The 25644-nt window shown below is 44.6% G+C and overlaps 2 protein-coding genes across 6 annotated transcripts in view; one reads left to right on the top strand and one right to left on the bottom strand.

The window, feature by feature from the left end:
• Nucleotides 1-11533, top strand: part of RNASEH2B (ribonuclease H2 subunit B) — an 87644-nt gene extending 76111 nt beyond the window's left edge. For 3 of the 5 annotated variants that reach the window (XM_073894605.1, XM_025874959.2, XM_025874961.2), the window contains 2 exons: nucleotides 10635-10789; nucleotides 11367-11533. The gene's annotated coding sequence lies outside the window, so the exon portion shown is untranslated. Of the gene's footprint in view, nucleotides 1-10492; nucleotides 10790-11366 lie in introns of all 5 variants that reach the window. The other 2 variants (XM_073894602.1, XM_073894603.1) reach the window with 2 other exon arrangements.
• Nucleotides 10626-25644, bottom strand: part of LOC112826373 (guanylate cyclase soluble subunit beta-2-like) — a 71726-nt gene continuing 56707 nt past the window's right edge. Inside the window, exons 15-16 of the mRNA XM_073894313.1 lie at nucleotides 19758-19934; nucleotides 10626-10771 (exon numbers count right to left, since the gene is read on the bottom strand). Of these exons, the coding sequence (XP_073750414.1) occupies nucleotides 10626-10771; nucleotides 19758-19934 (323 nt within the window). The remainder of the gene's footprint in view (nucleotides 10772-19757; nucleotides 19935-25644) is intronic.

Genomic DNA, 25644 nt, shown 5'->3' on the forward strand with positions numbered 1-25644 from the left:
GATCTAAAACTCAAGCACAAAACCTTGATTCATAAAGAAAATCCTTACTAGGATAGGATGTGATCCTGCAAATATTTGGTCCAAGAAAAACTCGCTGGCCGCAAAGGGGAGACATTGAAAATAACCCACCCAATTTATTTTAGAGATTCAAGAAATAAAAAAAAAGAAAAAGATCAGGAAAAGCAAATGGCAGATAAAGGGCTGCCAAAGAGCAGACGAAAATAGTAAAAGGCATTTTACTACAAATGTGAAATATTCAATTGCTGTCACCTCTACAAATCCAGGGCATAAAGCAGAGGTGCGACTATCTGTTGGTAGTGACAGCAAGACAAGAGACCAAGAGGGAACTGGAGAGATTCAGGGTAGAAATGGAAGGAAAAAATAAACTGTCAAAGAAATGAAGGTGAATTGGGAGAGAAAATAGATAATAATAAAACACAGGAGCTTAGAGGATCAAAATGAGAAACCAAACAAAATGAAATGGATATGGGTGTGGGAAAGATTTATTAAACAGGACACAAAAAGTGAGCATAAGATTGATACAAAAACCTGGTAATAATTGTACAATTTTTTAAAAAACCAAAGTTATTTAAAAATACAAAGCAAAATTTTACCAAATAGACTCAAGCGACTCGTTAAAAGAATAGTATAATATGACAAAGTGGGATTTATTCCAGGCAAAGATGGTTCAGTTTTAGGAAGTCTACTTATATGAATTCCCATACAAATGATCAAAGAAAAAAACTATGTATTTATCTCTTTAGATGCTTTGAAGATGTGTAGCAAAATTCAACTTCCATTATTGATCTAAAATAGTTCAATGACATAGGAATAGATGTGTACTTGCTAACATAAACCAAGTTGAAAGTCAACATTATGTTTAAAGGAGAAATACCAACAGCATTCCTACTAAAGTCAAGAATATGCCAAAAATGTTATAAACAGAAAAGAGAAATTAGGCCTATAAGAGTTGAAAAGATACAAAATTATCATTATTTGCAAATTATATATTTGTATGCTTGGATGACCCAAGAGGATCGATCATCTGAAAAAGACTATGAAAATAAGAATTTAGCAAGGTGACTTAATATAAAATCAATATATAGTGTTCAAAAGCTTTCATACATTTAAACTGGTTAGGAGATGTAATAGAAGACCTTTTTACACTTAGAATAACAACAAAAAAGCTAAAATAACCAAGAGTAGTGTTCCAGAGTTTTACGAAACAAAAACTTTAAACTGATCCTGAAAGATACAAAAGCAGTTTTAAACAAAGGCAGGCATACCATATGCTTGGATGAAAGGAGTGACTCTCCTGAAGAGGGCAAGTCTCCCTAAATTAAATCTCCCTGTGTGTAATTCCAATTAGTATACTGCTAGATTATTTTGTGACTCAACAAGTTGACTCTAAAGCTCATATGAGAAAATTAATTAGGAAGAATATTCAGAAGAATTCTTTGAAAGAAGACTAACAAGGCACACACTAGCCATCTCACGTATTAAATGATAGTTTTATGTTACAAAAGTTAAGATGTGATATTAAATGAATAGACAGATAAAGAATCAGAATAAAAATACTACAGATAGACCTAAATGCATATTAAAACTTATTTTATGATACAAGTAACATGTCAAATCAGTAGCAAAAAATAGGGGCCTATTTAATATGTGATTTTAAGACAAGTAGCAGTTTAGAAAACAAAGTTAGATGCATCCGGATGAATTCTAAATGGATCAAAGATTAAATGGTAAAAGATAGAAGAAATGGAAGAAATATGGGAGACTTAAAATTCTTCCTGGCAAAAATCAATATAAGCAAAGTCAAAAGACATGATAACTGGGAAAAGCTATTTGTACCTCATAGCACAAAGAACCAATTTTCTAGAAACGGAGATATAAAAGAACAAACCGATAGAAAAATGGGCAAGGAATTGGCACTTTAAATGAATGAAAATGCACCAAATTGCAAATGTATTTGTCCTTTGACTCACTAATTTCGGTTCTGGGAATTTATAAACCTGCACCTGTGCAAAACAATATATAGGTAAGATTATTCATGAGATCACTGATTGACATAACAAAAGATTGGAAACAACCCGAATGCTTATCTAGAAGGGGCTAATTAATTGAATTATGTGCATCTGCATAATGTGTTCAGGTTACCAATTGCTATGTAGCAAACAACCTCAAAATATAGTGGTTAGAACAAAAATGTGTTCTCTCTCAGTGTTCCATGGTTGACTGGACTCAGCTGGGCGGGTCTCACTTCTGCATTCTCATGGGGTTACAGTCAGATGTTGGCCGGGCTGAGATCATCGGAGGCCTCCACGGTCTTCACTGCCACCCTGGCACGCAGGCTAGCCTGGCTAAAATAGCTGGGGACTGGCCGAACACCTCCTCGCACGCGGTCTCTCCATGTGGTTAGCTTGGCTTCCACGCAGCGTGATGGTCTCAGGGCAGTCAGATTTCTCCCCCAGGGGAGTGTCCCACTTGGCAGAAGGTGGAGGCAGCCGGCCTCTTCATGCCTAACCTACATACACAGCCTCACTTGCACTGTATTCTACTAATCGAACAAATCATTAAGACCGACACATATTCAAGGGGAAGGAAGTAGAATCTACCTCTCAATGGGGAAAAGGAACAAAGAAAATGGGGCTGTCCTTAATGTGTCACATAATGAAAACACGCAGTTGTAAAAAATGAATGAGGATGTTCTGTATGTACTGACATGGGAAAATGTCAGGTTCTATTGTTAAGTGAAAAAACCAAGTGTAGAACAATGTAAATAGCATCTTTTTTGTAAAGTGGGTAGGTGTGGGGAATAAAAACACCTATGTGTGTTTGCTTCTATTTTCATAAAGAAGATATTAACAAGAAACCAATTAAAAATGCTTATCTATAATGAGAGCAGTGTGTGGATAGGTTCAGAGATAGGAGAAAGACATCTTAATATAGGCCTTGTTATTTTGACTTTTGAAATCGAATTGGAAAACAAAATACTTGGAAATCTTAAGGAATGCAAAGATGCTCAACCTTGCTCATTTCCTCAGGGTGCTGGAGCTATTTGGGGACCCGTGTGATGGGCTCTATTTTGACAGTCCCATCGGTTTCCAAAAAATCTTCATTTCACCATCACAATAATAAAAATCAACCCAGAAAATAGTCCATTTGGTCATATGTTTAGTTATAGCCAATGGCCCCCACTAGTAATATTGCCTACAAATTAATTGCCATATTTGTGCTGGTCTGAGGGTATGGAGAGGCGGGTTATTTTTCTTCCTTGTCAAATCCAAAGTGCCATTTCAAATGCAATTTTCAATATGTCAAAATTGTCAAAATAGAAGATTAGCCAGTGGTGTGCTAACTGTTAAATATTCAGGAGTTTTCCAAGCCATTTGTTAAACCACTGGTGGCTTGAAATTGACTACGGTGACTACTTCCAGTACACATAAACAAATAAATTAGCGTCGGGTTGCAATGGGTATACGAATGAAAAACACAGGGAAGTGTGGAAGAGAAGGGACAGAAGGGGTGCTCACTTATACCAGGGACTGGGCAAGGTGGTATATGGAAATTACAGTGACTTCATCAGTGAGACTTAGGGTTTCCACTTTCTCTGTCTCTGTAAGAAACTGTACAGACATGGACCAGGAAAGGATTTTTCTTAAGTAGTTAACATGTATTGCACAGTTACGTGTGCAGGATACTAGGTGCTTTGCAAGCATCATCTCACTAGTCATCCTAACAACTTTTTGAAATAGGCACTATGATGGTTTCCATCCTACAGAGATGAAACTGAGAGCCCAAAGGTGGAAAATGATTTGCATAAGCCAATGAGCCCCAAAGCCAGACTCCAAATCTGGTGGCGTGGCTCCAGTGCCCACTCATTTAAGCATCAGGCTGTAAACGCTTCACATTATTCCTTGGAAAACTCAGAAACTCATAATGAAGGAAAATAAAGTCACCCATAATTCTAGCTTCCAAAGATGACCACTGTTGTCATTTTTATCTAAACCAGTGGCTTTCAATCGTTCCTTCAACTCAATCCAGCTGAGGGCTGTGACTCACGAGTAACTGTGAGTAACTGGGGCTCCCTCTGAAAAGATTTTTCTCAAGGGTGTGAAAGGTGTAATCTGAAAAATCCCACATGTTTTTGATATGGTCTGCTCACTGTCCCATTTTATTTCTTCTTCTAATAAATGGCATGGTTTTGCAAAGTGCACATTGTCCATAATCAGGTATAAAGAAATTTGGTATGTTTTTGCTAGAATGATTAATAGCTTTCCTGCACTGTCACATTCCTACTGTACCCTCGTTGGACAGCAACCTGCTTTACTTTTCTTAAGATGCTAAGTATTGTGGTGATATACACACATAGTCACATACAGAGTTACAATACATTTATAATGTTACCTGAGAGCCAGGTTCATATTCAAACACACAAACACACACACCCATTAGTTTTTGGAAGAGTTGGGTCAAAATCAATTTTGATTTTGCCAAACATACTCACTTTGAAAAAGTCACAATCACAAGATTACCATTATATTTTCAAATAAATGTGTTAAAAGAAAAAAAGCAAAACAAACAAACTTCCTCTTCAATCAGAGGTGTTTTTTAAAAACTTTCAATGGCAAATAAATGGTTGAATCTGAAAAATTTTTAGAGATTTCTTTGTGAACTGATTTATTTTTTGGTCAAATGTTTAATTAAAAATACTTTTTGATATGTAAAAACTTATGAAGACATTAAGCAAAGTTCTTTATGGAAAGGTATTATGTGCTAATAACTGATCATGGACACCAGCCAATTGAATGACATTAGCTATGACATATATTTTGAGGCTAATTAACCTCTGTTTTAGCTCTTTTTGATTTAAAAAATTTTTAATTCCCGATTTTTAATTGGTTTTCCCATTTTCTTTGCTCCTATTTTTCCCCCTCTTGGTCCTTAGTGCTTGGTCTCAATGGCGTAAGACCTTGCTGGGGTGGTGGGTTACTCAGGATGGCTCATCCCATCCACGGATGAGGCCCCTGCTGCTTTGTTGGGCTCCTAAGTGACCTCTTCCTGAGTGATTTGTGGCTTCAGTCTCTTATGCTTGTCACTAGTGTTTTCAGCCCTTTTCTCTTAAGGTCTTTATATATGGGAATACTTCCATGATATTTTTCATTTCTGCAGTGCAAGCTTATTATTCTCATATTTTCAAACAAATGTAATCAATAGAGATGGAAAAAGTAAAATTTTCCATAAGCAGAAATTTAATTTCTTTCCTAATGTAAGACAAAGCTAATAGTTTAAAAAGTTTTGAATCCCTTAGTTTTTCCACCCTTGGATAGATAAGGTAAAACCAGTCACAATCAGAGGGTGCTGTGTGTGTGACTGGTGTTTACTAGTCCCTAGCAAAGTAGTAAACGTTTTGTCTCCTGAAGCCTCTGGTTTTGTTTCATTAATGTTATCTCCCTGCAGTGGCGCTTCATGGACTTTCAAAATGGTACTTGTTGATCTGGAAAAGTAGCGGAGATTCCTATGTACAGCTGTTTTATTTTATTTTGTCATATGCTTAGTTTACAAATACGTTTTCAGAAAAATAAAATGCCTTCGCTTTTCTCTCAATTGTATTTGTCATCAGCTTTCATGTTAGTCCAAGGCAGCCACGTAGTGGGGAAATTCAGAGACTGCTGAAGTCCAAAGCCACGAGCCAAAGCCTGCTCTGAGTTGTTTCTTCCCCAACAGAAGAAAGCAATGACCAGGATCTGGGGGCACTTTGCTTCTTGGTAATAGGAGTGAAGTTAAACTCAGTTTTAGACACATTGAGTGATGAATCTTACTGCATGTTTCAGGCTCCAAACTAACCATTCGTTTCCACTGCTGGATATCTTAATGGGAAAAATTAGCTTTTAACTTTTATTTAGGTCTCTCGTATTTAGTTCGCTCCACCTATATGTGTCTGACGTCGGGCTTCATCAAGGGTGCATGAGCGAGTGTGCATCTTCCCCTACTATCTGTTGAAACATTAGCAAGTCTGCAGCCAAGTTGCCAGCGCCAAGACTAGAGGTGGCAGTGGGGCTGGGGGTCTAGAACTAAAGCCCAGTTCTTGCACTTGGCTCTGTGCCTCTTTCTTTTATTTTTTAAAGATTTATTTATTCATTCATTCATTCATTCATGAGAGAGAGAGAGAGAGAGAGAGAGAGAGGTAAAGGGAGAAGCAGGCTCCCTGCAGAGCAGGGAGCCCGATGCGGGGCTCGATCCCAGGACCCTGCGATCATGACCTGAGCTGATCGGCCGACGCTTAACCGACTGAGCCAGCCAGGCGCTCCTGTGCCTCTTTCTCCATCTGTAAAATCAGATAATAATAGTCCCTACCTCATGCTCACAAGACCAGAGCACTTGGCTGGGGCTTGGCACATAACAAGTATGTGGCCAGTGGCGGCCACGGTAGGGTTGCCACCACATTTTCCAGCATGAGCACCTGTGTCTCTACCACTGAATGTTGACAGGAAGCCGCTCCATCACACAGACCTCAGGCAGCAGCCCGCTCCTCTTCTCTTTAGGCCAACCGGAGCCCCCTGTGAGAGGGGAGCAAAACCAGCGAAAACACTCTGAAGCTGTGCATTTGGAGACTAAGAAACATATGCACAGAGCGGAGTCCGCCTGTGGCTGAATGCGCATTGTACTCGGTCCGCTGATGCCGCCCTCACAAGGATGAGTTCAGCAGTTCAGTGACCTCGCATTACCACGTTGTGAAGTTAAACAGCCACAGGATCTACGAACTCTTATCCCACAGTTAATTATTCCTAGATTTTTCTGCACCCTTGAAACATTTTCTGTTTATTTAACCATCTCCTGGGAGTGCCGGTCGCCTTTGTCACCGTGACACAGCCAGTGGTATAAAACTTCTGCATCTGTCAGGTTTCTCCATGTGGAGCATAATTGCCTGATTTCCATTTGAAAGTACAGCCCTGACATTACAACTACATAGACCCACCCGTGGTAACAATGATGTCCTGACACCTACAAGGGGATGGGGGGGGTACATAATGCTGTAATAAATATGTGCACCAAATGCACGCTTGCCTTCAGATGGACCAGGTCTGAGTTTACAGCTGCAGATAAAGTATTCCTCAGGAACAAAAAATTTAAAAAAATTTTAAAAATAAAAGAATAAAGAAAAAGAAACCAACAGATTAGCATCAGCGTGAGTCTGGTGGAGCCAGATGGCTCTCTGTGGAAATCGAGCTTTCCTGCTTTCTTCCAGTAACCCCAACTAGCAGACAGCAAGCCTGCTAAGAGGGGAGAGAAATGATCTCATTCCTCAGCCAGGCACATGATTCGCCTTCTTTCTCTCACACACAACTCCAGCTGAAGGAAAGTTGGAAAAGAAGACAGGGTGAGAAAGAAGGGGTGGGGAGTCGGGGTTGTTGTAAAGAATTAGCAGTGGTACGTACAGGAGGGGTGAGACCCCAGCCCCTGCCAGTCTCCAGCATTTGAAAACCAGGCTCAGATGGCCCTAGAGAAAGCCAGGTGGACAGGGACAGGGGCGGCAGAAGGGGCATCCTGGCGTATCGTTATCCCTTCCACCCACGCCCATCAACTCCACCTCCAGAGGCTTGGTATAGAAGGGTTGGGAGGTTGGGCAGGGCTGGCTGGGGCAGCCACAGGATTAAGCTCCGGGCTCCCTTGAGGAAGGATGGTGGATGATGTTTTCAGGTTCTTACTAATGAACGTGTCCACCTCTCTTGGTAGGCTGGAGGCCAGTGAGTCTGTAACAGTCCCTGGTTAGCTAGACCAGGTCTGAAGCCAGACCCACCATCTGCTTGGATCTGAGTCTGCCGTGCCCAGGACTATGGCCTGGAGTGCAGGGAGCTGAGGGGCTGGAGCCAGATGGGGCTGCCGGGTGAAATGAACCTAACAGGTTGTAGGTGCAGGAGTGTGCCTCTTCTCCAAGGTCCTAAAGCCTGGAGGGGGCTCAGCGTGGACTCATTGTGCCTTTCCTGCTGAGTAAAGCATTTGCGGCTCATAAACAGTCTGTTTCTGGAGTGACAGCCAGATGTTCGCCTGATGGACATCATGCCGACCACCAGATGTTGTTAGAGTGGAGCACTTGCAGCAGCGTGCAGAGGTGCAGACACCCCGCAAGCTGAGCTGCCCTCTTCGTGGATGTTCACACACCCCAGCTTGGCATGGGGGCTCCCGAGGGCCCCAACCCAGAGAAGCGCATCCAAGAAAGAACGCTCTCTTGTGAGTGCCAGGGGCTCGCAGAGCACGTCGGCAGCCTGGCTGGGTTTCCCTGGGCACCTGAAGTTTGTCTCCACCAGTGTTGACTCCGGAGTAAATAGGTTCCAGAGGGTTACCAAATTCAGGATGTAGTCATTTACAGCTGGAAATAATGATTCCAATCATAATAAACACTGAACCAAATTCTCTCCATTTCCAGCCAGGGCAAGGGCACCTGCTTCCTAATTTCTGGCAGGCTTGGGTATAACTAGGCATTAAAGTGGCATATTCTATTGGGGCCAAGGAAGCAAGGCAAGCTGCCGGCCGGGAGCCCAGGCTGCGGGCTCCTGCTCTTCTCCTTCCAAAAACAAAACAAAAAGCTGCCACTCTACCAAACAACTGTTTTGCTCTCATCTCTCCAACAGTGCTACCAACCTAACAGCGTTCATAGTCTTGGGTTGGGTTCTTGCTTACAACTGAACTAAAGGACTTTGAAGGAAAGTATACAGGGAAAGTAAAAAGATCGTGAGCTGGATCATTTTTCCTTGTCCCCACTTTAGCAGGGAAACCACTTCGTAAGAGCATTAAAAAAAAAAAAAAAAAAAAATCCTAGCACTTGAAAAGGGCTTGCAAAGTGTGGGTAACACTTCTAAATGCTTTGTGTATACATCTGACATCCCTGTGAGGCAGGTCCTCTAATTATCCCCATTTTACCTAAGGGGTACTGAGGTACAGAGATGTTGAGCAACTTTCCCAAACTTACGCAGCTGGTAAGTGGTAGAGCCAGGATTGAAAGCTGGCTCTACCTGATCCAGGCCCTGTACCTCCAGGCTGTCCTGCGTGTTTTGATATCAGAACATTGAGCAGGATGTGTCTTGCTCAGGTGCTTTGCCAGCACCAGCCGTGTGGCCTCAGGCTACTGAATATCCCCGAGTTTGTTTCCTCATCTGTTGAGTAGGCCCTGGAAGAGCCAGGAACAGTAGTAACATGTAACATAGGTGACGCCTAGCATGTGTCTGACGGTTAATAAATGTTAGTAGCTACTGTTATTGTTAAGTCTCATGGTCATATTTGTGCTCCTATATTTTACTGAATCCTCACCAAGAAAACCTTTGAGGTAGCTGGGGCTGCTATCACCGACCCTATTTCATAGCAGGTGAGGTTGAGATACCAAGATACTGAGCAGCAGAGTCAGGACAAGAACCCGCGTCTCTTGACTCTGCACCTTGCACTCAGTCTAATCCTGGTTCGCCGTAGCCTTGCTGAACTACGGGCCACACCTGCCCGTTTCTAGACGCAAGACGCAGTTGCCTCCTGGGAGGATGGAGCAGGGAATTCAACTCTTGTTGCCTTCCCTTCCCCTTCTGCCCCTGGGATTAGCTGAGGGCAGAATCAGGTCCTGCCCATGCCCTCCTGGCAATTGTTGAAAGCAGTTAATGCCTCCTGGGCCCTTGCAAGGGTGAATCACGGCGTTATGTGTTCCTTCAGGTTTTCTTTATTATGTGGGTAGGATAGAAATAATTTTCTGGCCATCCCCGAATGCAGATGCATAGCCCGTACCCACAGGTCCGCTTCCCGTCTGCTCCCCCCGCCCCCCGCCAGCCTCTGAGAAAGAACATCTCCAGCACTCTCTGAGGCAGAAGGTGTTTCCGTCCCCACAGCGAGACCCAGTAGGGTTTTCTGTGTCCTGAAGGCGGTTGGCCAAGGAAGCTGGGTGTCTGGCTGCATTCTGCTCTGCTTCCCTGTCTTCCTTAACTCGGCCCTTCCTGTGATTTTCCCATTTCCCCCTCCATCTTACTCTCAGAAAATCCCTGGGGAATGCAGCTTTTGTTCTGTTGCTTCACATAATTCCCAGGGCTGGGAATGAAAATTATTTCCTTTCACAACCCCTGGCCGGGTGCCTTTCACATCCCGGCCGTGTTATGGGGTGATTTATAAACTGCGGGGTCTGGGGCTCTTTCCTCTGCCTCCTCCCCCGCTTCCCTCCCACCATCATTTAAAACAAGACGTTGCACACAACGTGCTCAGAGGTCAGGGTGTCCTCTGAAGTTGGCCACTGGGGCTTTTGCTCAGAGGCGAAGATGCAGTGGAACCATAGTGATGAGAGCATGAAAGCCATTCACCCGTGTTAGGAGAAAACAGAAAGAGGCCCCACGGCCGAACTTCTCATCTGTGGGAACAAACAAGGCTCAGTCTCCAGGGGGAGGGGGGGTGGCTTTGAACTGAGAATTGTAAAAGCACATTTTCCAAACTTGTCAGAATTGTGTTTCATTTCTAGACTTTTACTCTCAAAGGGACCACGAGGAAGAGACGCAGCTTAAGACGTTTTGAGCTGAGAGATGAAAAGTTACTTTTATCTCCATAAAACTGAGAAGGGGACAAATGAAGCCGGGGGGTTCGTTTTCCCTGTGTTACAACAGGAGACAGAAAGCAGACGGCAGAGCATCATCAGGGAAGTGAGGTGTCCCCGTCCAATCTGAAGACCGTCGTCTGCCAGCCACCTCCACGGAGTCCTGTCCTGCCACTGAACCCCCTTCAGGTGTCGATCCCTCAGAAGCTGAAACAAGACAATGAGGTGAGCACATCAGTCGAGCTTCAGACTGGTCTCTCTGTGGTCAGGGGGTTTCTGTCTGAGCCAGGCCCCCGCAAACACGGTGCAGCCCCTCTGGGCTTCCTCTCCTACCTCCTACTCGCCTACCTCCTGCGCAGGAGAACGTCTTCGGAACCGAGGCTGGAAAAGCCCATACAGACCAACTACTTCCATAGTTGGAAAAGGTCGTGTTGTGGCTTAACCAAGTGTTGCTGTTGTATTTCTTTCGTCCTACCTTGTGTCCTCTTGTTGGTCACATACCAGCTCTTTACTTGTGCATAACTCACAGAACAGCCCCAAGCCTCCAGACTTTGCTGGCCCTGTGCCTGTCTGTGAGGTCCGAGCATTAGAATCATACAGGCCGGGGTTCACACCCGGCGTGGCCACAGTTCCTTGTTAACCCCTCTGGGCCTCGTTTGTCCTCATCTGAAAAGTGGGGAGATGATGATTACACCTACCTCCCAGGGTTGTGGTAGTAAGTAAATCAGGTGATTTACAGAAAGTGATTAACACGATGATAACACAGAGTACGACCTCAGAGATGCCCGTTCTTATTTCTAAGTATGGAAGGGAGCCCAGAGAGAAGGCACTGGAAAAGAACTACCTCTAGGAATGAGCCACGCAAGGAAGGAGGGAGGGAGCAGGACTCAGAGAAGGAATGGAAAGAAGGCGGCTGATGGAAGACCATCTCCAGCTCATCCTGCTCTCCCTGTGGTTTCATTTGGAAAGGTTAGCATCTAAGATTTTCAAGTCCTATGTCATTCCTGTTTCTTTGCCTTCTTTCTTTCTTTCTTTTTTCTTTCTTTTTTTTTTTTTTTACACTAATCATTGTTCCAGAGACATTTGAGTTCAGAGAGGGTCACGTAATAGATTTGCGGCTCTAGTGCTCTAGAAATCAGGAATGCAGGAGGAGCGCCTCACTTCAGCCTTCTGTTCCCAAATTAATGAATGACTTCTTGCACCAGAAGGGACTGTTAGCACTTCAGACGTCTTCCTGAACCTGGATCAGTGATTAACCTTGTTTTCAGATCCTAAAAGCAATGGGTAGTTCTCAGCACAAATAATTTGCTAAGGTACTAGTCATGAAGGAACATAAGGGGTGATATGCATGTGAAAAAATTGGGGCTACTGGGCCTGTCCCCAGTCTCTCTCCCCTGTCCCTGGCCCAGGATGAGGTGAGAATTTGGGAGAGGAGCCTGGAGCACACAAGGAGGGAGATCGTGGGGCACCTAGAACCAGCTCACTGGGGCAACTCTGGGTGATGTTTCATATGGAATATTCAGCTCATGCCTCAGTTTCTCCAGATGTAAAAAGATAACTATGCAATACATCTGCCTCCCACACAACTCATAGAGATGTTATGAGAACCTATAAGAGAAAATCTCTACAAGATAGTATTGTGAGTGCCAAAATGTGGTTTGTGTCTTTGGAATTGTACCAGAAGTGGGGGTCACCCTAACAAAAATACAAACCGAACAAGAAGGGGTTGGAGTTGCTAAAATAAGGGATTCCAGCAAAGGAAATCTTTTTCTTTAGCTATCCACAGGCAGGCTCTGTGTCTGATGTGCTCCTGCTTCCAAAAAGCACCATAATTCCTGTGTAGCGAAGACAACTCATCTATTTTCTGGCTTTACCTCTCAGAAAAAATTTTGGAAGTAAACTCAACACTAGGAAAGAATATCTCACAGACCCTTTAGCCTCCCTGTTATTCAACACTTTCTCGTGTTTTCCTTCCTTCTAATTTCTCTTCTCAAAAAGTTTTCAACATACTCCCTCCCTCCCTGACCCACTTTGTGTCTCTTTCTCCCATGGCATGTTTTTCTCTCTTCTAACTAGGCTGTTTTTTGGGGTTTGTTTTTTGTTTTTTGTTTTCTGTTTTTTCTCGCTTGTGTCTTCACTGTGGTCCTCTTTCTCCTCCATTTCTGCCTATGTTTCCCTTGCACTTTTATTAAACTCATCTTCCTCTTTTTTTTCCTGTCCATGAGGAAAAACGCCCTGATGGACAAGGAGAAAAAAATGGCCAGCTAGCATTGTGTTGGGAGAATTGAGACAGAATTATTGAAAGCTAACGGGCCAAACACAACCTCGTCAATTTGAGCCAATGCTGCCTGACAATTCCAACGAGACTTGATCAGTATGGAATTGCAAGACTCTCCTGGAATTTCTACACATATATATTCGACATTTTACCCCAGTCCAGTTCCACACTCCAGATGGTGGAAGAATTTCCTTGTTTGCTGGAGATGAATTCTCACTCATCATCTTTTGCTCTTATAAGACCGTTGCTCACAACCCCCAAGGACTGCCTATTAGTACCATCATCTTGCTACAGTTAATGCTCATTGTGCATAGTTGGAAAAGGTAGTGTCATGGCTAACTAAGTTTTCTGATTGAGAATTCCAATGTACATCGTCCATGGACTCCTGATATCTAGATCCATGAAATCATCTACACACCAAAACTCAGGTTGAACTCGGTTAGTCTTTCTTGGAAAATTCACAGGCAACTCTAGGACTCACGGAACATCAGGGACATCACAGATGTATTACAAATTTGCAGAAGCACAAAATAATTGGAGTTTCCACTTGATGCAATGCAAAATGTGACTTTTGGTATGCAGCAAACAGCGTAAGTCATGTGGGAAACAACTATACCATGTCGGGCACATTATGTCTTCTTAAAATTTCCCTCTTCTGTTTTCAAATGTGCTTAAATGTTCAAACGAAAGAAATTCATGACCTCCCAAGCTACAAAACAGTGTATATGTGACAAGCCCAGTTTTGTAAGGAGAAGCATACATGTATACACATGCACCATGGGACCCTCACGTACATAAGTTTGGCAGCTAGGCCCCCAAAATTCGGTAGTAGTCTCTCCAGGTGATGGAATTACGGGTGCTTTTGCTTTCTTCTTCTGAATTTGTCTGCACTTTCTGGTTTTAAGATAGTAATAATAATTCAATATTTCTTCTATATTATAAATGAACAAACAATCTTCAGTTGAGCAAACCAACACAGCCCAGGAAAGAATTAAAAGCAGCACAGACACCCACTTCGATAGCTATTAAAAATGAATTAAGTGGTTGTAGAAGACATCTTCCCCTGTTTGGAAAACAACCATTGCTTGTGCAGTGTTGTCAAATGCCAAATTGGGGGATGCCATAGCGCAGCAGTGAGAACAAAGAGGAGTTTGGGGAAATGTTGCTGCCTTGGGAAATATACGTGTACTTTGTTTGGGTCACTGGCTGGTCATTTACATACTGGACTCTATGAGTCATAAAGGGTATGACATGGGGTAATCAGAAGGAATTCTTACATTTGTGATGGCAATAATTCCTTGTCTGCGTTCCTCATCTGTATCTAAACCTCCTAGATAGAATAAGATGTGGGAAACTGAGTCTTGATTTCAGTACTGATTTTCCATGATGGGGGTGGGGCTTTTGGCTTGAACCTGAAGTCTGACTCTCTGTTGGGTCTTCTCAGTCGCCCTCAAGACTTCACCCCATTTGGGTGCCTCCCACATGGGGCCTGCCATTGGGGGTCCCCCCCCCCACCGCCACCTGTACCTCTCACCCTTCACCCTCCCTGGCCTTTACTCTTAATGGTCTCCATGTGTGCAGAAACACTTTATCTCCTCCCACTTGGTTCCATCTGGATTTATTTTCCAATGAATCCACCTGCTCTGCGGGGAAGGTCAGGCTGGCCACACCATACTGTTTGTAGGTGTGAACAGAGAAAGGGGCCACAAATTCTAGAAGTGATCTTTTTTGGGGGAAACTCCACCAGGGAGAGAATTTTATCCTAGTTATACAAGTGGTGCAATGGGGTCTCCAGGTTTGGTGAGGGTGGCTGCCATTCTAGCATCACCCTCCCCCTTGTCTCCTATTTCTATCCATGGGCAAAAGAGGCCATGACCTGGAGGAACCAGATCTCCAGCTTCCAGAAGCCCCTGCATTCTCCAGAGACCAGAGCAGAGGCCACATCCTTGATCCATCTGTTCCTGCCATCACATATTTGTTAAGTGAGTGAATTCCCCACCATAGGGTCCCTAATTGACGAAGCGGTTGGCATACAGGACATGTCTTCTGCACTTTACAGTTTCCAGATAATACATAGCATCTCATATATTCCTCAAAGTGACTGGGTAAAGCAGGCAGTCTTCTTTCAGTTTGAGAAAATGAAGCAAAGAGGACTTGCCCAAAGTGACACAGCTGGTTACTGGGAGCCAGGCCGTGGACACAGGCCCAGGAATTCCGATTTTAAGCTAATTCTCATTCCACCATGATGGTGGTCCCCTAGCCTGGCAGCTCATCAGAAAACCCTTTGGAGATGGTTAATAAATCAAAGTTGAAAGACACCCCCACCCCCAGCCTACTGAGTCACTTCTGGGGTGAGGCCCAGCCATCTGAGTCTGATGCCTTGCCACCCACTGCCTTCCCATGCCGACTGGCTCCTGATGTGCCACATCCCAGTCGATGATAACAAGGCTGACAACAAAGGACTTGAGAGGCCAGCCCTAACACTGACGATGTTCTTCCATTAGTAAACCCCTCATTTGCCAAGAGTTCGTTCATACTTCCCAGGATCTTCCTTCTACAGAACATTGTTGGGTTAACAGCTCAACTTCTAGAAAGCCTGAGGTTAAAAACAGTTATGCCTCGGGGATAAGAGGCAGAGCATAGGAATATAGTCAATGGTACCCTAAGAACACTGCCTGGTCATAGATGGCAGCTACGTGGTGGTGAGCACAGCATAACGTAGACACTTGTCCGATCACTGTGTAGTGCACCTGAAACTGATGTGGCATTGTGTGCCAACTATACTTGCATATTAATAAATAAATATGAATACCAGTCCTCTAGCAAAAACAAACAGAACAACTGTGCCATTCGTCAGCCCCGAGTAGAAAAGGTCAGGAAGATTTGACGGCCATGCTTACGAAGGCTCAGAAAGGCTGCCGCTGAAAGGCCTGGGGGCCAGGAATACAGGCCCAGGCTCTTTAGCCTGGCTCCGAACCAGCTGGGCCCCAGCTCACTGGACACGTCTGGGAAAGGCACTTGTATTGTCAAGACTCTGCAAAGTGAGGGGCAAGGACCTGCCAATTAAGTGACCACAACCTTATGCAAGACTCCCTCCCTAGGGGGATTGCTCAGGGTGGGGAAGTTCTTCCTCCTGTCGGGAAGGGTGAGTCAGATTTGAGGGAATCGGCAAAGCCCCCAGCAGGTAGACCACTGAACTCAGAGAGAGACCCCTGCCACTAACATGCTCCAGAGGAACAATTAGGAGTGGGTGTACAAAGTCCTCCAAACCGACTTAACCTGCCATGAACCCGGCAAGTGGACCCCCTTGGACTGATTTATAAGAAGGGGTCACCTCCAGAGAGGAGCCTGGGCTGCGTGCCTAAGTGCTGCATGCAGGTCAGCCTGGAACCCATTATTCTAATTGTCGGGAGAATCAGTTAGGAGACAAGTTGAAGCAAGCTGAAATTTGAAAAACACATTAACAGGGGTCTGATGAGATGCCAGAAGAGCCTGCCAGCAGGGACAGCTGGAAGGCCAATTTTTTAGTCAATACTGAAAGGTGGTTGCTCAAATATCTGAGTCAACACACACTGATTTCTCTCCGGCTCAATACTCCCGTTTAATTGCACCAGGGAGTCTCTCCACTGACACATCTAACACCCAAATCCATAGTGGAGTAAAAGAAAAGCATGTTATTGAAGTGCAAATGAGGTCCTGGGTGCAGCCTGCAGGCCTGGGTCCTGCTGGAGTGTTTCCTATTGCCAGGGCAGACACTTTGGCTGGGCCCCACAGAGATTCAGTGAGCTCCCCGCTTTGAAAGAGGGCCAAGGGAAGGGGTGAGCATCACATCTCAGCTGGCCCTCAGAGAGGGGTCTTTGTGGTTCACGCCTGGCCTCTGCAGCTCCGTGTGCTGCTGAGGCCCATAAGATATTTTTCAGGAGTGGTGGTCCTCACAGGGGAGGGGGACACAGGGGGAGCGCCTGCTTCCCACATCTGGGAGCCAAGTCAGATGGAAATGCACGCCCCTGGAAAGCGATCCTAAGTTTGGCAACCAGTTGACAACCTGGTGAGGTTGATGGCAGATGTGATCAATGAGGTGAGCCTTGAATGTCCTCCTGACTGCCTAGAGGTGGGGAAACATGCAGATCTCGGAGGTAGGAAGAGCCAGCAACCTAACCTTCCGGGTCCTGGCAGGTTTTGGCTACTAGTGGAAGCACGGGGCCCACAGAGGGGCCAGGTGGGATGGCCCCAAGGCTGGAGGTGAGAGTAGGGGCTCCTGCAGAGACCCTCTGGCAGCCCTCCCCTACCTCAGAGCTAAGCACAACATTATCAGTTGTAGCCCCAAACCTACAAGAACTGACACCTACATCACAAGGACAAGGCAGGCCCTGGGAGCAGGTGTCCCAAATCCTTCAAGGTGAAATTCTAGGTCTGGTGCCAATCATCACAGATAAGGAAGAAGCCTGTGTCATGGTAAATCCAAACTCAAATTCTCTGGGGAAGCTGTGAAAAGCAATTTCTGATTTGGTAGGTCTGAGTTTGGGTAGCCAGAGTGAGGTCCAGTGGCCTGGCTGGCTTTGTCCTCATTTCCAAACATCTGGCTCACACCACAGTTTATCATATCCCCTCAGGGTATGAGCTGGTCCTCACAAATGCACCTGCTGATCACACCCAACAACCAGAAAGCTGCTCAGCTGGGGCCCAGAGGATCTGAGAGAAACATGGCGGAGCCACCGTGAAGCCCGGAGGTCCACACGCAGCAGTCTACCACCTGGGGAAACTGAAGGCCTTTTGGTCCATTGCTCACATGGACACGGGCTGCCTGAGACAAACAAGCACAAAGATGCAGTTCTACTTCTTCCACTTACTACTTGTGGGACTTCGTCTAAATTCTATCACCTTTGTGAACTTCAAGTTTCTTACCTCTGTTATGGGAATAGTCAAGGGACTGTTGTATCAGATGAGATAAAAGTGGGTAAAATGCCCAGCACTAGCTAGTTGCCCAACAAATGCCTGTTCTCTACCCATCCCGTTTTCACCCCCCAAACTGAAGTGGCCTCAGTTTCTCCTCCTGTAGTTGTTGATGCTGGTTTATGCCCAAGAAAGCAGCAGCTGGAGGAGATATGGAATCAGGGGCCTACCTAAGAAACTTCTGTCTCCTTTTTAAGCAGGAAGGCCCAGACCTGTTGGTTTCTTCTGTGGAGGGATCCCCATGTAGCACAAGTTTGAAAAATGAGTTTGTTCACCTTCTTGGAGCACAAAGAGTTCTTAGACCTCCCATCCTGAGCTGTTTGTGGGGCAGTCATTTCGGAACGCAAGTGCCAGAGACCTTCTCCTGGGGAACATTCTCATGGAGCCCAGCAGCGCCCTGCCTTGCCCCTTACTTATGCTCAGACTTTCTGTATGGGGCTAGGAAAGCTCAAGACCACTCTGACTTCCTCCCCTACTGGTCCCTTCCTCGTCCACCCCTCTTTAGACACAGTGGCCTTCTTAGTCTTCTTTGAACTTGCCAAGCTCATGTTTGCCTTCAGCCATGGCGCTGTCTGGAAGTGCCCGTGGTAGCCTCATGGCCAGCCTTGGTCCTTCCTGCACACTTCAGCTCAAATGCTGCGGCCGCAAAGAAGACTTCACTGGCCCTCTTCTCTATCACTCAGTTCTTTATTTTCTTCCCAATGTTTGTCACTGCCTAAAGTAATCTTATTTATTTTGCTGCATGTTGTCTGTCTTCCACTACTAAAATGCAGGCTGTATGAGGCAGGGACTCATGGCCTTAGTTCAGCACGCACTGACAGATCCCAACCTAGGGCCTGGCCTCCACTCTCTGTTTCCCTGGAGCATCAACAGTTTTCCAAGAGATGCCGTTGAATGAACCTATGAACATTACAATCCCATATGTAAGATGAACATTACAATCCCATACTGTAATAACATCAAAGATCGAACGTCACTCAGAAACATGCAGCTGTAGGAAGGGAGGCCGTGGGGCGGGCAGGGCAATGCCTCTGAGTAATGGTGGAAAGTCATGCCCCAGAGTCCAAGATTCCCCCAGAGCCCCAATCCAAGTAAGGGATGTTTTACCCTGTCTCCCCTCAGAATTGAATGGAAGGGTGCTGATCATTCCCTCGACCTCAGATTCTGGGATTGAGCTAGAGGGAAGTCTTCAGGCATCGGGACAGCACCCAACGCCAAGGGCTCAGGCAACACTCAAAAGATACTGTCTAATAAAAATAACTAGAGCTAAACTCTTTAACAGACAGAAACTGCTGCCTTGCCTCGAAAGCTTAATGCCCTCCGGACCCGTTCGCATGAGGCTTCCAGGAAACAAGAGGGTGGCAGTGGCTGCCCAAAGCCAGAGAGGACAAGTTGGGGATGGGGGGCTGCCACGAAAGCACTTCCTTCTGCAGGCCCATCCCTGGTCCTTCATCACCGCTCTGTGTCCCCATCCTTAAAACCCGGGGGTATCAGTGCTGTGAATGGCTCTCGAGGAAGCCGAATGGCTCACCAGGGCCGTAAAGAGTAGCTGTGGATTGAGGGAAACCTCCCATTCCTACCGCCTTCGGGGACAGAGAAGAGAGTCACTGGGCCTGTACTTTATTATCCCTGCTCTGAGGTCTCTCTGAAGCACCCTGTGATGGGAACAGTGTAGAAATCTCTGGCACTCCTTATTCACAGGTGGTGTGCTGTGGGGGCATGATGTCCAGACAAACTTTGTACCATGGGTACCCTGGTACCTGGAAACCAATACGTTTTTCTGAGTATTAAACATTCTTTTGGAGGGGGGCATAGAGAACCCTTCCAGAATGAGGGCCCCCCAGCACACTTGGGGTGCGGAGGTGGGTGGGTTGTATTCAAAATGCAATGAGCAACCATCAGAAGCATCCTGCCCCAGGACCCCGAACTCCACTTGTTCCCATCTGGCTCTTTGCCACTCACCATGAACCACACATCTGAACCCAGCGATTCTCCCTCCATGCACCACAGTGCTGGGGGGTGTGTGATGGTCGATGTATTCACCGTCTGCCTTGTCACTCCTCGGGGACAGCAGCTCACTGTGCTCGTACCGCATGATGGCAACAGTCCTGCTGTCTTGACTTCCTTGAGCACTTGCCTCTGCAAACAAGCATGTGGGGAAGGAAAAGTGAGAATGTCCAGCCGGCTTCATGAGCTGCAGAGGTGGGGGGCCCTTATTTGATGCCTCTGAACATCAGCCACCCCTTGGGTATCTCTTCAGGTGCCAACCATGTGAAGGACCAACCGGACAGTGCTGGGGAGACCACAGGACATTGAGCAGGTCTAATGCCTTCACCAGTTAGAAGATGAAGGAGCAGGGCGGAGCAAGATGGCAGAGGAGTAGGAGACCTGGATTTCGTCTGGTCTCAGGAATTCAGCTGAATAGGGATCAAACCATTCTGAACACCTACGAACTCAACAGGAAATCGAAGATAAGAAGAGTAACAACACTCTGAACAGAAAAGCGACCACTTTCTGGAAGGTAGGACGTGTGGAGAAGTGAATCCGAGGCGATATTCGGGAGGATAGATGGCGGGGGAGGGGGCCTCCGTCGGCCGCTTCTGGCAAGTGATAGAGCCGCGGAGCACAAAATCGGAACTTTTAGAAGTCGGCTCCGCTGAGGGACATCGCTCCAGTGGCTAAGCGGGGGGTGGAACCCTCGTGGGACAGTGTGGTCTCAGGACCCTCGGGGTCACAGAAAGACTGGGGGTGCCTGAGTGCAGCAGAGCTCCCAGGTATCGGAGTGGGGAAGCCGGCTGCAGAGACGGAGGCGAGGCGCAGGCTCTCAGCTCGGGGTGGCCATAAACTGTGATCCGCGGCCCAGTCGGGCCACTGCTCCTCCAGCAGGGACCCAACAAGCGGCAGAGCCGGGGAGACTCCCCTTCCTCCCTGGGGAGGAGCAGCGCGGGAACGCACCGCAGGGATCTGCTGGGTTTGGAGACTCCACACGGGGTCAGGTGCCAGAGATAGAAACGCTCGGTCACAGGCCGGGTGAGCACGCAGTGCGGCCGGAGACCAGGGAGACAGGAGTGACAGCTTTTCTCTGGGGGCTCACTGAGGAGCGGGGCCCCGAGTTCTCAGCTCCTCCGGGCAGAGATTGGGAGGCCACCATTCTCACCCTGGTCCTCCAAAGCTGTACCGAGAGCTTGCAGGGAACAAAAGCTCCTGAGAGCAAACCGGAGCAGCTTGCTTAGCCCGGACCGACAAGGGCGGGGCAATTGCGCCTCCGGCAAAGACATTTGGGAACCACGGCAACAGGCCCCTCCCCCAGAAGATCAGCATGAACAGCCAGCAAGCCAAGACCAAGTTTACCAATCAAAGAGAATGGGAGAACTCCTTCGCTAGGGGAATACTGCACATAGAATTCATGGCTTTTTCACCATAATTCATTAGTTTTTCAAAGTTAATTTTTTTAACTTTTTTTTGAATTTTTCTTTTTCCCTTTTTCAAACAACACCTTATCAATCCCTTTTTAAAAAAAAGATTTTTTATTTTTCATTTTTAGAGTCATATTTTTATCCCTTCATAGTAGTTACCCTTATTTTTGGCATATATATATAAGTTGTTCTCTCTTTAAAATTTTGAGATACAATTTCTTCTAACAGATCAAAATATACCCTAAATCACTAGTGTATGGCTTTGTTCTAGTCTCCTCCCTGATCACATTCTCTCCCTTTTTTTTTCTTTTTTTCTTTTTTCTTTTTAAATCTTCTTTCTTTTTAAAAACAACTTATCTTATCAATTCCTTTTATAAAATCTTTTATAATTTTCATCTTTACAGTCATCTTCCATCCCTTCATTGTATCAACCCTTATTTTGTACATATATGTCTTTCTTCCCTTAAAATTTTAGCAGGCACTTTCTTCTAACAGACCAAAATATGCCCAAAAGCTAGTGTGTGGCACTGATCTATGCACTAGCCTGATCATATTTGATCATATTCTGTTTTTTTTTGTTTTGTTCTGTTTCTGTTTGTTTTTATCTTTTCCTTTTTCCTTTTTTTTCCTTCCCTTTCTTGTCCCCTGATTTCAGGTCTTTTCTGATTTCTATAGAGTATATTTGCTGGAGACGTTGTTAACCTGTTAGCATTCTGTTCTCTCATTCATCTGTTCTCCTCTGGACAAAATGACAAGATGAAAAAAATCACCTCAGCAAAAAGAACAAGAGGTAGTACCGTCTGCCAGGGACCTACTCAATACTGACAGTAGTACGATGTTGGACCTAGAGTTCAGAATCATGATTTTAAAGATACTAGCTGGGCTTGAAAAAAGTGTGGAAGTTATTAGAGAAACCCTTTCTGGAGAAATAAAAGAACTAAAAATCTAACCAAGTCGAAATCAAAAAGGCTATTAATGAGGTACAATAAAAAATGGGGGCACTAACAGCTAGGATAAATGAGGCAGAAGAAAGAATCAGCAATATAGAAGACCAAATGATGGAAAATAAAGAGGCTGAGAAAAAGAGAGAGAAACAACTACAGGATCATGAGGGCAGAAATTGAGAGATAAGCAATACGATAAGACGAAACAACAACATTAGAATAATTGGGATCCCAGAAGAAGAAGAAAGATAGAGAGGGGCAGAAGGTATATTGGAGCAAATAATAGCAGAGAACTTCCCTAATGTGGGGAAGGAAACAGGCATCAAAATCCAGGAGGCACAGAGAACCCCTCTCAAAATCAATAAAAATAGGTCAACACCCCGACATCTAATAGTAAAACTTATGAGTCTCAGAGACAAAGAGAAAATCCTGAAAGCAGCTCGGGAGAAGAGATATGTAACCTACAATGGTAGAAACATTAGATTGGCAACAGACCTATCCACAGAGACCTGGCAGGCCAGAAAGGACTGGCATGATATCTTCAGAGCACTAAACGAGAAAAATATGCAGCCAAGAATACTATATCCAGCTAGGCTATCATTGAAAATAGAAGGAGAGATAAAAAGCTTCCAGGACAAACAAAAACTAAAGGAATTTGCAAACACAAAACCAGCCCTACAAGAAATATTGAAAGAGGTCCTCTAAGCAAAAAGAGAGCCTAAAAGCAGCATAGACCAGAAAGGAACACAGACAATATACAGTAACAGTCACCTTACAGGCAATACAATGGCACTAAATTCATACCTTTCAATAGTTACCCTGAATGGAAATGGGCTAAATGCCCCAATCAAAAGACACAGGCTATCAGATTGGATTAAAAAATAAGACCCATCCATATGCTGTCTGCAAGAGACTCATTTTAGACCCAAAGACACCCCCAGATTGAGAGTGAGGGGGTGGAAGACCATTTACCATGCTAATGGACACCAAAAGAAAGCTGGGGTGGCAATTCTTATATCAGACAAATTAGATTTTAAAACAAAGACTGTAATAAGAGATGAAGAAGGACACTATATCCTACTTAAAGGGTCTATCCAACAAGAAGATCTAACATTTGTAAATATCTATGCCCCTAATGTGGGAGCAGCCAATTATATAAGGCAATTAATAACAAAAGCAAAGAAACACATTGACAACAATACAATAATAGTGGGGGACTTTAACACCCCCCTGACTGAAATGGACAGATCATCTAAGCAAAAGATCAACAAGGAAATAAAGACTTTAAATGACACACTGGACCAAATGGACTTTACAGACATATTCGGAACATTCCATCCCAAAGCAACAGAATACACATTCTTCTCTAGTGCCCATGGAACATTCTCCAGAATTGATCACATCCTAGGTCACAAATAAGGTCTCAACCGGTACCAAAAGATTGGGATCATTCCCTGCATATTTTCAGACCACAATGCTTTGAAACTAGAACTCAATCACAAGAGGAAAGTCGGAAAGAACTCAAATACATGGAGGCTAAAGAGCATCCTACTAAAGAATGAATGGGTCCACCAGGAAATTAAAGAAGAATTTAAAAAATTCATGGAAACCAGTGAAAATGAAAACACCAACTGTTCGAAACCTTTGGGATACAGCAAAGGCAGTCCTGAGAGGAAAGTATATAGCAATACAAGCCTTTCTCAAGAAACAAGAAAGGTCTCAAATACACAACCTAACCCTACACCTAAAGGAGCTGGAGAAAGAACAGCAAATCAAGCCTAAACCCAGCAGGAGAAGAGAAATAATAAAGATCAGAGCAGAAATCAATGAACTAGAAACCGAAAGAACAGTAGAACAGATCAACGAAACTAGGAGCTGGTTCTTTGGAAGAATTCACAAGATTGATAAACCCCTGGCCAGACTTATCAAAAAGAAAAGAGAAATGACCCAAATCAATGAAATCATGAATGAAAGAGGAGAGATCACAACCAACACCAAAGAAATACAAACAATTATAAGAACATACTATGAGCAACTCTATGCCAGCAAATTAGATAACCTGGAAGAAATGGGTGCATTCCTAGAGATGTATCAACTACCAAAATTGAACCAGGAAGAAATAGAAAACCTGAACAGACCTATAACCACTGAGGAAACTGAAGCAGTCATCAAAAATCTCCCAACAAACAAGAGCCCAGGGCCAGATGGCTTCCCAGGGGAATTCTATCAGACATTTAAAGAAGAACTAATACCTATTCTCCTGAAACTGTTCAAAAAAATAGAAATGGAAGGAAAACTTCCAAACTCATTTTATGAGGCCACCATTACCTTGATCCCCAAACCAGACAAAGACCCCATCAAAAAGGAGAATTACAGACCAATATCCTTGATGAACACGGATGCAAAAATTCTCACCAAAATACTAGCCAATAGGATCCAACAGTACATTAAAAGGATTATTCACCATGACCAAGTGGGATTTATCCCTGGGCTGCAAGGCTGGTTCAACATCCGCAAATCAATCAACGTGATACAATACATTAACAAAAGAAAGAACAAGAATCATATGATCCTCTCAATAGATGCAGAAAAAGCATTTGACAAAGTACAGCATCCTTTCTTGATCAAAACTCTTCAGAGTATAGGGATAGAGGGTACATACCTCAATATCATAAAAGACATCTATGAAAAACCTACAGCGAATATCATTCTCAATGGGGAAAAGCTGAGAGCCTTTCCCCTAAGGTCAGGAACGCGGCAGGGATGTCCACTATCACCACTGCTATTCAACATAGTCTTAGAAGTCCTAGCCACAGCAATCAGACAACAAAAAGAAATCAAAGGCATCCAAATCGGCAAAGAGGAAGTCAAACTCTCACTCTTTGCAGATGATATGATACTGTATGTGGAGAACGCAAAAGACTCCACCCCAAAACTGCTAGAACTCATACAGGAATTCAGTAAAGTAGCAGGATATAAAATCAACGCACAGAAATCAGTGGCATTCCTATACACCAACAACAAGACAGAAGAGAGACAAATCAAGGAGTCGATCCCATTTACAATTGCACCCAAAACCGTAAGATACCTAGGAATAAATTTAACCAAAGAGGCAAAGGATCTGTACTCAGAAAACTATAAAATACTCATGAAAGAAATTGAAGAAAACACAAAGAAATGGAAAAACGTTCCATGCTCATGGATTGGAAGAACAAACATTGTGAAGATGTCAGTGCTACCTAGAGCCATCTACACATTTAATTCAATCCCCATCAAAATACCATCCACTTTTTTCAAAGAAATGGAACAAATAATCCTAAAATTTGTATGGAACCAGAAGAGACCCCGAATAGCCAGAGGAATATTGAAAAAGAAAAGCAAAGCTGGTGGCATCACAATTCTGGACTTCCAGCTATATTACAAAGCTGTCATCATCAAGACATTATGGTACTGGAACAAAAACAGACACATAGATCAATGGAACAGAAT

The sequence above is a fragment of the Callorhinus ursinus genome, unplaced genomic scaffold (assembly GCF_003265705.2).
Source record: "Callorhinus ursinus isolate GAN/ISIS: 27379988/994484 unplaced genomic scaffold, GSC_fseal_2.0 scaffold7, whole genome shotgun sequence".
Lineage (NCBI taxonomy): Eukaryota > Metazoa > Chordata > Mammalia > Carnivora > Otariidae > Callorhinus > Callorhinus ursinus.